At 51.2% G+C, this 13277-nt stretch overlaps 1 protein-coding gene and 1 pseudogene across 1 annotated transcript; one reads left to right on the forward strand and one right to left on the reverse strand.

Moving 5' to 3' along the window:
- The first annotated feature begins 2736 nt into the window (after positions 1-2736).
- LOC126992884 (uncharacterized) lies at positions 2737-3303 on the forward strand. The gene has a single exon (XM_050851713.1). It carries the CDS (start codon positions 2737-2739, stop codon positions 3301-3303), a length of 567 nt encoding a protein of 188 aa, XP_050707670.1.
- A 5728-nt stretch (positions 3304-9031) lies between these two features.
- LOC126992885 (uncharacterized) lies at positions 9032-11393 on the reverse strand (annotated as a pseudogene).
- Positions 11394-13277: the final 1884 nt, after the last annotated feature.

Raw genomic sequence — 13277 nt, forward strand, 5'->3', positions numbered from 1 at the left:
ACAAGGCACACCATCACTTACCCGCGTCACCGTCACGGGCTTCATATGTCGGGTTGGGTCTGGCCGGGTAGCGGATGAGCCGGAGCGTGGAGAGATGCGGATCCCTGAAGATGTCGGCGTAGAAGTCGCTGGGTGCTCCTGTAGTGACCCTCTAAATCTTCACGTTTTCCTCACCTTTATTTCTTTAGTCTACCCTTTGACTCACCACGTTCTCTTTCTCTTCTCCCACTCATCATACACTATTCTATTTCCATATATCAACACACATCCAAAATATTTCCTTCTATCGCTATGGGTCACTGCATCATAAATACCTTTACCACATAATCACCAAAGTTATAATAAAGTTATTCAAACACATAAGAACTCCTGTACATCATAATTGTAAATAATATTGTATGTCAACTCCAGTGCAAACTAATTCGCCTATCTCAAAAACATGTATATTCTCAAAAATAGATGGAGCAGCTGGTGGCGCTGCTCTTCCGGGAGGGCACCACTCTTCTGAGCTACGCCGACGACCTCGCCCTCGTCGTCACCGGGAGGGGCAACAAGCTCGCCAGGGCGCAGGAGGCACTTGACATCATCACCGACAAGTGCGAGGAGCTGGGGCTCAAGATCTCCCCTGGGAAGTCGCGGGCCATGGCCATCAGGGACACCACGCCGGCCGCACAGCTGCGCGTCCAGGGAGTCGGGCTGGCCTGGACGTCCTCCTACCAGTACCTCGGGGTGTGGATAGACCAGCAGCTGTCCTTCACACAGCAGGTCACCTACCTGAGAGAAAGGACGCTGGCCCGGCTCAACGTCATGAGGGCCATGACGCGGCCGTGGGCGGGCGCCACCTTCTCCGTCCTCCGGCTGTACTACCTGCGGGCGGTGCGCTCCCTGGTGGACTACAGCGCACCTGTCCTCGTAGGCCTGTCCCGGCACCAGCAGCGGCGCCTGGAGGTGGTGCAGAACGACGCCATGAGGACCATGTTGGGAGCACCGCGGTGGAACAGCGCCTGCGTGATGCAGAATGAGACCCGACTGGTGCCCCTCACCTGCAGGGTGGACTGCATCATGGCCTGCCGGGTGGCCAGAGTGCTGCAGCGCGACGTGGAGGGCGTGGCGCCGGAAGGACTCCGGTTAGCCATGGCACAGGGCGTCGAGTGCCTCCACAACAACAGGTGGCTAATCGGCACCACTATTGCTGCCAACACCAGCCGGCACGCGGGTAAGTGGCTGTGGCGAGAGCCGGACCGCCCGCACCCCACCTACAGGCCTTCTGCCCCCTGGGAGCCCTCCGCCGCAGTGTTCACTGCCACACAGCTGCCCGCCAGCAAGGCGCAGTGCACTACCGCGGAGCTGCGTCAGCACGCCTTGATGGCCATGGCGCAGGTCACTGAGCAGGGCGCTGCGGTGTACTACACTGACGGCTCTGTCGACCCCGACAGCGGGAGGACGGGCGCCGCCTTCGTCACTGGTGGACGGCAGCGGGCGTGGAGGACATCAGACCACTGCTCCTCCCTCCAAACAGAGCTAGTGGCAATCCTGCACGCCCTCGAGCACGTACAGCATCGCCAAGGGGACACCGTCGTGCTCCACACCGACTCCCGGGGGGCCCTGCAGGTGCTACAAGGCCACCCCAAGGACAACGTGGGCCTCATCACCGCCATCCTGGGCATCCTGCAAAGCCTTGCAGCGCAAGGCAGGCGGGTGCGGCTCCACTGGATCCCCAGCCATGTGGGAGTCAGAGGGAACGACGCCGCCGACGCGGCCGCCAAGAGGGCAGCCAAAGGCCCCACCGTCACCAAACCTGTGCGGCCAAGCCTGCAACCGGCCAAAACACAGGCCAAACACGCAGCAGTCCACCACGCCCACCAGCAGCTCCGAGAACTGGAGGGGACAAAGAAACAGGCAGCCTGGTACGCTGCGGCCACCGCCTACACCCAACTGGACGCCGCCTACCAGCAGCGCAGGGCAGACGACGCGTTGCTGCAGCGCCTCAGACTGGGCTACTGCACCAGGGAGGAGCTGTACGACGGCTTCGATGGGCGGATATGCGAGCACTGTGAAGAGCGCGCCCGCCGCCCCCTGGTGCACTACCTCCTGTCTTGCCCAGCCACCGCGCGCCTCAGACCAGCGCCAGCGGCTGCCGCCCATCCTGCAGGAGACGGCCGGCCCCTGAGGCGGTGTGAAGCCAAGGCCTCCCTCACGGTCCGACACACCCCGACACAGGTCCTCCTCGAGGTGCTACGGGCGGCACCTCCCCCACGGTGACCAACGCCCGCACCCCGCACAGCCGGGCGATGTGAGCCGCGCTGACAGCGCTGCCATAACACAACGCCGCTAGCCTGCACCGCCACCGAACACCCCTGACAGCGGCGGGCCGATGCCCGCTTTGTCCAACTATATAATATTGTTTACGTGTATTTATTATGTATCAGAGCATGTACATGTAATGGATGCTAATCACGGGCATCAGATATATTGTATAGTTGCACAATAAACCTCTACAAAAAAAATTGTTTGTCAATGGAGTCACCACCGGTTAATGGTAGTTTCTATCAACCAACAAAGGCTTGCCCTAGCGGACTTACAACGGCGAAGCTAACAGCTTCGTTCGGCGGCCGAAAGCACACAAGCAGCAATGCTTGGCTTTCACGTAGCGGTCTAGGCTACCGCCACAATTGGTGACCTCCGGACCTAAGTTACGAGGTACACCTCGGTTATTTGCTGCTGTCGCTGCTGGCCATGCTTCGTCCGTTCCGTCGCGGCCCAAGCTACCCCCCCCCGGAGGATCCACCGGCCCGCAGCAGGTCGCGCTCCGCCTCCGGCCTCTCCAACGTGATCTGGGGCTCTCCCGCCGCCGGCAAGTTCGTGCCCTCGCCCGCGCCACCTCGCCTCGGCCCATCCGAAGACTCGCCAGCAGCCCAGCCCCCTTCCACGCAGGTGTCGCCCTACTCGCCGTGGTACCTCGCCACTCCCTGCCCAGCCCCAGCCAGCCATTCCAACGCCGCCCCTATGCTGTCTCACCTTCGCCGCGGTACCTCGCCCCGCCCGCTTCTACGAGTGACTCCTCAGGCTTCAGCCAGTCTGACCACCGCCTCGCACCCACGGCTGCCTCCCTTCTTCGCCAGCCCGACACACCAGTCACTCGCCGCCTCACCAGCCTCCTGCCGCTGTGATCCCCGGTTTCCTTGCCGTCGCCTCCCTACCTCCACGGCATCGCCTTCACCACTGCTGTTCCAGCAGCGGCCCTCCTGCCGCCGTGGCCTCTGGCAACCGCCTGCGCCTCCCCTTAGCCCGTGGAATGTGTAGTGACGCTGAAGACAGGCATGACAGGCTTGTCATGCCCTGGCATGACAAGCCAGCACCAGTGCAGTGACGCCCGCGGCTTAACCGCCTGAGCGAGTGAATGTGTTAGTGACGCCCCTCCCGGCAGTGCTTCCCGTCGGTAGTCAGTGCTTCCCCGACGTAGTTACCGCTTAGTGCTGTGCTCCGTTACACCTCTGGGATGCCTGACGCTACTCTCGGCCTCCAGCCGACGCGGCCCCTGGCTACACTGCCAGCGCCTCTACACGTGGTCATGGCCTCCACGTCCGACACCGACCCTGCCCTAACGTGCCCCTCCAAGGTGTCCGACGACGACGCTGCGCAGGACGTGGCCAGCCTCCATGCCCCCACCGTCACCAGCGACAGTCTGACCCACCAGCTCACGGCTCTTATCGCCAAGCTACGAACAGAGGTCAGTACGCTCAGGGAGGACATCAGGAGCCAACGACGCCAGTCCTCGTCACCACACAGCCACTCCTCGCCACCGCACAGCCACTCCTCGTCACAACACCACCACCACTCCTCGTCACAACACCACCACCACTCCTCGTCACAACACCACTCCTCGTCACTCCGCCGCCACTCCACCTCCAGTAGTAGCCCCTCACACAGCCCCGGCGTCTGCTACTACCACAGGAGGTTCGGGAAGGATGCCAGGAAGTGTACGTCCCCCTGCAGCCTCCATAATTCTTCGCAACAGCCCCGGCAGGCCCTGACAGCGCACAGCGTCCGCCAACAGAACTCGAAGCTGTTCCACATCTTCGACCCACTCTCCCGCACCAACTTCCTCATCGACACCGGAGCCGAAGTCAGCGTCCTCCCCGCCACACCAAGCCAGAGGTCCTTACCAACCATCGCTCGCCTCTACGCTGCTAACGGCACAGGGATCCCTGTTTTCAAGAAACAGACGCTCCAGCTCAACCTCAACCTTCGCAGGTCGTTCGAGTGGACCTTCTACGTGGCAACAGTTTCACAACCTATCCTGGGCGCCGATTTCCTGTCTCACTACAATCTCCTAATCGACCTCAAGAGTCGCAAGCTCCTGGATCCACTGACATCCATCTCAACCAGGACCAGAGCAGCAGCAGGCGAAAGCACCCACATCTCCACCATCGGCGCAGGCAACCGGTTCGCGTCTCTCCTCAAGTCCTTCCCGACGCTGACACAGCCACACACAGCGAACAATCCTGTGAAGCACCACGTCACGCACCACATCGAGACGACCGGACCACCAGCATACGCCAAGGCTCGCCGCTTAGCTCCAGAACGCTACCAACAAGCCAAGGCCGAATTCGAGTCGCTGCTGCGCCAAGGTGTTATCCGCCCCAGCTCAAGCAACTGGTCGTCTGCCCTCCACGTCGTTCCCAAGAAGAACGGTGACATACCCCCATGCGGCGACTACAGAGCCCTCAACTCGCGCACCGTCATGGATCGCTATCCGGTGCCGAATATTCAGGAGTTCTCCTCACAGCTTGCTGGCTCTACTATCTACTCCAGGATCGACCTCATAAAAGCCTTCCACCAGATCCCAGTCAACCCAGCAGACATCCCGAAGGCAGCCATCGTTACACCTTTCGGCTTGTACGAGTACGTACGGATGCCCTTTGGACTCAAGAACTCTGCCCAAACCTTCCAGAGGTTTATGGACGAAGTGCTGCGAGGACTGACATTCTGCTTCGCCTTCATCGACGACGTCCTCATCGCCAGTCCTGACACGGACACACACCGCCAACATCTAGAGCAAGTTTTCACCCGTCTCCAGGACTACGGACTGCGGAAGTACAGCGCCTTCGACAGGGAACTTCTCGCCATCTACAAGGTTGTCAAACGCTTCAGATATTTCGTAGCAGGCCGGGCATTTCACATATATACCGATCACAAGCCTCTTGCCACAACCTTCATCAACAACACTCCCAGGCAGCTGCGCCACATCGACTTCATCTCGCACTTCACGACAGACATCGGGTACGTCAGAGGCGAAGACAACATTCCCGCTGACGCTCTCCCGCGTAACATCTCTGCAACATCCTCTATCCTCATCGATTATGCCGCCATTGCTGCAGACCAAGTCGACGACGCTGAGCTGCAGCAGTTGAAAGAAAACCCCGCATTGTCGATGAGGCGAGTCGAGTTCCCCGGGACCAACGTGGACCTGTACGCTGACGCATCTTCAGGTACCATCCGGCCTTATCTGCCGAAGAACCGTTGGTATCCTCTCTTCCGCCAGCTGCACGACCTCTCACACCCCGGAATACGAGCGTCGCAACGGATGATGTCCTCGCGCTCCACATGGACGGGAATCAACAAGGACGTCAGAGACTGGACCCGCACCTGCGTCCAGTGCCAGGCTTCCAAGGTGACGCGCCACACCGTCTCGCCTCCAGCAACATTCACGCCCCGATCCTCCAGACTTAAACACGCCCACTTCGACCTCGTTGGCCCACTCCCACACTCCAACGGCTACAAGTACCTCCTCACCTGCGTTGACAGGTTCACACGCTGGCCCGAAGCTGTCCCGGTCGAAGACATAACAACGGACACCATCGCCAGAGCCTTCGTCAACACCTGGGTGTCGCGCTTCGGTACGCCTCTCAGCCTCACATCCGACCGTGGAAGCCAGTTCGAGTCGAGCCTGTGGGACAAGGTCATGTCCATCCTGGGGATTAAGCGGATCAGAACCGCCAGCTACCATCCTCAGTCAAATGGCCTTGTCGAGCGCTTCCACCGCCAACTCAAGGCCTCGCTGGCAGCAACAGTTCAGGACCGCAGCGACTGGACTACGACTCTGCCTCTAGCCCTCCTCGGCATACGGACGTCCCTCAAAGAAGACTTTGGCCACTCCTCTGCAGAGCTCCTGTACGGCACCACTCTCCGCCTCCCAGGAGAGGTTCTCTCGCCCACTCCTGGCCCTCCTGCGACATACAGGATTACGCCAGGAACTTCAAGAACGCAATGCAGAGACTCCAGCCAATGCCGCCATGTACATCACCATCCAAAACGTTCGTGAGCCAGGACCTCGACACCTGCACACACGTGTTCGTGCGAGTGGACGCCACAAAGAAGCCTCTGCAGCAACCATACGATGGCCCCTTCACCGTCATCAAGAGGACGCGGAAGAACATTACAATTGACCGCCACGGCAAATCCGATGTCATCGCCATCGACCGGGTCAAGCCCGCGTACCTCCTGCGGCCGGATCCTCCACCCACCAACACCGTGTCAGTGTTCCCCACTCCAATGATTGCAGACAAAATCCAGTGCCACAGAAAAAAAAAGTAGCTGTACGACGGCTTCGATGGGCGGATATGCGAGCACTGTGAAGAGCGCGCCAGCCGCCCCCTGGTGCACTACCTCCTGTCTTGCCCAGCCACCGCGCGCCTCAGACCAGCGCCAGAGGCTGCCGCCCATCTTGCAGGAGACGGCGGGCCCCTGAGGCGGTGTGAAGCCAAGGCCGCCCTCACGGTCCGACACACCCCGACACAGGTCCTCCTCGAGGTGCTACGGGCGGCACCTCCCCCACGGTGACCAACGCCCGCACCCCGCACAGCCGGGCCACGACACCACGCCGCTAGCCTGCACCGCCACCGAACACCCCCGACAGCGGCGGGCCGATGCCCGCTTTGTCCAACTATATCGTATTGTTCCCGTGTATTTATTATGTATCAGCATGTGCATGTAATGGATGCTAATCACGGGCATCAGATATATTGTATAGTTGCACAATAAACCTCTACAAAAAAAAAAATTGTTTGTCAATGGAGTCACCACCGGTTAATGGTAGTTTCTATCAACCAACAAAGGCTTGCCCTAGCGGACTTACAACGGCGAAGCTAACAGCTTCGTTCGGCGGCCGAAAGCACACAAGCAGCAATGCTTGGCTTTCACGTAGCGGTCTAGGTTACCGCCACACTCCGTAACCTTCCGCGATCAGGCTCAGCAGCTCCCGCGAAGCCTCGGTCATCTTCTCGTGGTAGACCTCCATCCATGTCTGACAGAAAGAGAGGTGGAGGAGTGGTAAAGATGAGAGGTAGATGTAGATGAATATAGTGTTGATTAGTAGTAGATAAGTAAAGAAAGGCAAGAAGAAGGAAGGAAAGATAGCCAGAACGAAAGAAAGAAAGAAAAAAAAGAGGTTGGTAAAAGGATTGAAAGATTGAAAGAAAGAAAAAGAAAGACAAAAAGAGAGAAAAACGAAAGAAAAACAAACAAAAAAAAGAAAAAAAACAAGAAAAAGAAAAAACAACAAAAAACAAAGAAAAATATATAAAAAAAAATATATACGAAAGAACGAAAGAAAAACAGAAAGGTTGAAAAAATAATTGAAAGGTTGAAAGAAAGGAAAAGGAAGACAGAAAGAGAGAAAAAACGAAAGAAAAACAAACAAATAAAAAAAATAAAAAATAAAAAACAAAGAAAAATATAAAAAGATAGAAAAAAAAGGAAAGAGAATCTAACATCCTATCCCCTCACCCTGAAGTTCCTGCCCTCCTCGGATTCCTCTAGAGGCCATTGGTTGTCCTCGATGATGAACTTCTCCTCCAGCGATATGAGTCCCTCCTTCAGCTTCCCCTGCATCGGCCCGATCTCGAAGGCTAGGAAGGAGAGGACGCGGTGGTTGTGGTGGTGTGTGTGATGGTGGTGGTGGGGGTGGTTCTGCTTAGTGATGGTGGTGATGATGGTGGTGGTGCTGGCGAATTTAAGTTCCTCATCACCATTCTTACATTCGTTTCACCTTCAATTCACTATCTTCATAACCACCACTATCACCACCACCACCACCATCATCTGGGTAAATAGCTCACTGATCAATCGACTGATTACAGACAGACAGACAGACAGACAGATGAATATTCTCGTTCGTGTCGTGTTTCGTCAATATTATTCAAATTTATCAACGTGCATAATTTGTTTCTATATAAAGAGAGTATAACCCTCTTGATAACGTACTTACTGCATGTCGTGTCATTGTACCTCATTACAGCTTCGAGTCATTTGCGTCACTTATCATTCAGAATCGTTTTATTTTGTCACGCACCTGGAACTAGAAACAGAGACCGAATCCAGAGTAGCTTGCTGATTGGTTAGGTCACAGCATTATCTTGTATGGTCGCGAGAAGGGAGCTCGTAACCGTGTATCATAACAGCCATCGGAACAAACAGATGGTCTCACTGATGGATTCGGTCGACACGCAATGCAACAACGAGATCGACAAACCACAAAGAAGAAGTAACAGATGAAATTACTCCGAAAGTTACTCCAGACCGCACTTGATCTCCCTTCTTTCTCTATAAGACATCAAGTTCTTATATATCCTCAAGGTCTATGCCAAGTTCCGAAGTCATCCCTCACGTTCTATCGTTCTCAAGTTTTATGCCAAGTTCAGAAGTAATCCCTCAAGTTTTAGTGAGTTTTCAAGTTATTAAAGCCCTCAAGTTCTTATAACTCCTCAAATTATATCAGTCATCAAGTTCAAACAATTTATCGAGTCATTCCTCACATTCTAGCAGGTCTTCAAGTTCTGTGCCAAATTCCCAAAGTCATCCTTCATGTTCTAGTAAGTTCTCAAGTTTTCATAAGTCCTCAAATTCTGTCAGTCATCAAGTTTTAATAATTTCTCACCATTCACCACGCTCTAGCAGGTCTTCAAGTTCTGTGCAAAACTCCCAAGTCATCTCTCATTCTGTCAAGTCCTCTAAGTCCCCCAGTCATCCCTCAGTCCTCACCTTCCTTGTGGGACACGGCGCCGGGGATGACAGGGAAATATCCGCGGTACTCGTTGCTGCACTTAGGGTTGAAAGACTTCTTGGAGATGGCCATCCTCTGCTCCATCGGCGGGCTGGCGGAGGGAGGAATGGAGAAGAGATGGTTATAGAAGAGACAGGGGAAAAGAGAGGAAGAAAAGAGGCAGTGGATGGATAGATAAGGGACATGGTGCAGCTAGATGAGAGACGGAACAAGTAGATATTAACTTGAGAGGAAGAGACGGACAGAAACCGAGACCACCGTTGCCAGATTATCGTACTCGAGCATCACGTATCCCGGCTTCACCCTTTAAATATCACCAGGAAACAAGAATAATCAACCTTTTCAACGATAACAACACAAAAAGCCAGTTATTGGGGCACATGAGGCAGCTTTTGTGGTTGAAATCGGGGAATATGAGAGACTGAGTACGACAATCGGGTAACGTTGATACCGAGACGCGTGAACAGACCCACCGATCTCAAACACTTCGATGTCCAAGACCACACACAAATTTGACAAAGCTTTCGTAGGAGTTGCGGGCATTTCAACGGGTAGTCTCAAATAAAGATCCACAGAGTCAAGTGGAGAAGCAGGGACAACGATAAAGACACGGAATAGCGACGAATACAAAGGAACGGAGACCCAGAACGATAAATATGGATTAGGGACAAAGAAATACAAATACGAAGAGACGCGGAGACCCACGAAGGAGGACAAAGAAGACGAAAACAAAATAGACCCACGCATGAAAAACGACTAAAAAGAAGACTAAGACAGATAGGGAACCACTTATAAGAAGAAGAGGAAGTAGAAGAAGAAGGAGAAGAAGAAGAAGAAGAAGAAGAAAGAGAAAAAGAAAAAGAAGAAGAAGAAGAAGAAAAAGAAGAAGAAGAAGAGGAAGAAGAAGATGATGATGCTGGGATGAAAGGAACGGTAAAGAAAAGAGAGGATGAAGGGCGATTGAAGGAAAGGAAAGGACAAACGAAAGGAGAAAAAGTGGAAAGGAGGAAGAGAAAAAAAAGAGACTTAAGGTAGAGGAGAGAAACTAGGAGAAATAATATAATCATAAGGAAGATGAAGAAGAAAGAGAAAGAAGGAGACCCACAGACACAACCCCCCCGCCTCGACACCTGAAGAACTACTTGGAGTGTCGCAGCAGCGCCTCCTCGTCGTAGCCGTCCACGTTCTTGAGGTAGATGAAGCCCACGGTGGTGAGCGCCTCGTGCAGCTCCTTCACCAGGCCGGCCCGCGTGTGACCCTTGGCCAGGCTCAGATCGATGACGGGCAGGACCTTCTCTTCCTCCTGTATGAGCGAGAGAGAGAGATGGATAGATAGATCGATAAAGAGTTAGATAGATATAGATAGGGATAGATAGAGAGAGCTTGAGAGAGAGAGGTAGAGAGAGCAGGATCTGCTCTTCCTCCTGCCGGGGCGAGAAAGTTAGACTGATAGAGAAATCGATAAAAAAAGTAGATAGAGAGTTATATATAAATAGATTGATAGAGAGAGCTTGATAAATATAGACAAAGAGGTAGAGAGGGCAGGATCTTCTTACCCAACAGTCGTGGTGAGCGAAAGATAGATAGATAGATAGAGGTAGTAGAGATAAGAGATAGGTAGAGGTTGGTAGAGAGAAAAAAAAAATAATATATATATATATATATATATATATATATATATATATATATATATATATATATATATATATATATATATATATATATAGAGAGAGAGAGAGAGAGAGAGAGAGAGAGAGAGAGAGAATCAATAGAGTACATGTGCCTTTTTCATATTCTCCATCAGTTCTTCTCTTCACTCAGAAAAAAAACGACAACAACAGAAGGTCAAAGTATAGATCAATGTTGCAAGAGCGGAACAAAATATTTGATAAGGAGATAAGATATGCAAAACTTTAAAAATAAAAAGAAAGATCGTAAAATATGAAAAAAAAGAATAAAAAAACAATGTGTGTGTGTGTGTGTGTGTGTGTGTGTGTGTGTGTGTGTGTGTGTGTGTGTGTGTTTACCTATTTGTGGTATACAGGACCTGAACTCAAGCTCGGTCAGTCCTGTCTCCCACTATATTTGTCCAGCTTTTCCTTCAGTTTTATTTTATGTGTGTGTGTGTGTGTGTGTGTGTGTGTGTGTGTGTGTGTGTGTGTGTGTGTACAAGCTCCTCTTACCATGTTTTCCACGTCGGCGTAAACACCTGACACACAAACACACACACACACACACACACACTAACACTAACACAAACACACTGTCTTCTCGGCACCACTTATGAGACGCAGCAGCTACCCGCCTCCTCCTCACGCCACGGCTTCGGGTGCTGCACTGCCACACGTCCAATCTCGCCCTCCCTTAAAAAGCTAAACTGTCAGAACTAATCAGTAATCACATCTAGTATGCCCCGTATTCTGAGACGCATTCGGGTCTCACAACAATATATTCCCTTTTTTTTTTTTTTTACAGCAGAGGAGGCAATTCAAGGGCAAAAACACGAACAGCAACAACAAAATAAAAAAGCCCTCTATATTTTGCTTCGTACAAAAAATAAAGAAGAGAGAATAAAAGGTAAAAAAAAAGATCAATTTCAGGTGCAGAGGTGTTTCGGTACTCTCCTTTTGAATGAATGTGTAGCGGCAGCTTAGGCCTCTACTGAGAAAGCCAAACATTTCTGTTTGTGTGTTTTCTAGACAGCTACGTTATAGCTGGTATAACGCCGTGTGATTCGTTAAGGCCGTCTGTGTAGGTTCAGAGATACGACTGATAACCCGATGGTGACTCCATTTATAAGCAAATTTATTCTCGAGAATATACTCGTTTTTACATACGGCGATTGATTATTTACAGAAATTCATATGCGCTAATATTTACAATAATGGCTCTATGGTGATGCAGTTTTAATATGTTAATGTTTATAATAATAGGAGTGATTACTTACATATATATATATATATATATATATATATATATATATATATATATATATATATATATATATATATATATATATATATATATATATATAGTGACTCGCAGTCTGATGAATAGAAAGACAAGATATTAGTGTGTTATGAGAGTGGAAGAGGAGAAAGAGGACAAGGTGAGTTACAGGGCAGAATGAAGAAATGAGGGCGAAGGAAACGAGAAAGAAAATGGTGTGTTTAATTGGTCACAACAAGTGTTTCCTCTTTCCAAAGTTCACAAAGGGAGGTTAGTCGGGCTGTGGTGAGTGTTCTTTCACGATCACGATGCATAAGGGTGGTCAGACTATCACTATGCTCATAACACTACCCATGGAAGTGCTTATACAACCTCTACGAAAGTCTTATCTTATGTGTGGTGGTAAGGTTTGGTTCTCAGACACTTTCGGCTCCAAAAACAACAATTTTCAAAGGCCACAAATTAAGTTAGTCGGGTTCTCATTGGTGTTTTTTTCATGTCCACGGTGCAGAGGTCAAACTACTATTAAGCTCGTAAAACTACCCATGGAAATGCCTCAACAACATCTACATAGCCTTGTCTAATGTGGGTATGTTCTTAACTAACAGTACTATTTCCTAAGGCTTCAAAGGAGATTAATCGGGTTCTCATTAGTGGTTTTTCATGTTCATGGTGCAGAGGCCTTGCCAAACTACCACTAGGCTCGTAAAACTACCCATGGAAATGTCTATACAACCTCTATGAAAGCCTTGTCTAATGTGGGTATGTTCTTAACTAACTACTATTTCCTAAGGCTTCAAAGGAGATAAATCGGGTTCTCATCAGTTGTGTTTCATGTTCACGGTGCAGAAGCCTTGAACATAAGAACATAAGTACGTAGGGGTCTGCAAGAGGCCGGTAGGCCTATACGAGGCAGCTCCTTTGAACCTAAGCTCCGGTGTATCTAACCCCACCTAATATCGCTGTCCATGAATTTATCTAATCTATTTTTGAATGTGACAATTGTATTGGCACTCACCACGTGACTGCTAAGCCTATTCCACTCATCCACCACTCTGTTAGTAAACCAATTTTTGCCTATGTCCCTGTTGAATCTGAATCTATCCGGTTTAAACCCATTACTTCGTGTCCTACTCGGCTCTCTTACAAACAAAACCTTATGAAGATCCCCCTTATTAAAGGCCTTCGTCTATTTATAGACCTCGTTCATGTCTCCACGCACCTTTCGTCTTTCTAGAGAATTCAAGTTTAACTGTTTGAGTCT

This window comes from Eriocheir sinensis, unplaced genomic scaffold, assembly GCF_024679095.1.
Source record: "Eriocheir sinensis breed Jianghai 21 unplaced genomic scaffold, ASM2467909v1 Scaffold512, whole genome shotgun sequence".
NCBI classification, from domain to species: Eukaryota; Metazoa; Arthropoda; class Malacostraca; order Decapoda; family Varunidae; genus Eriocheir; species Eriocheir sinensis.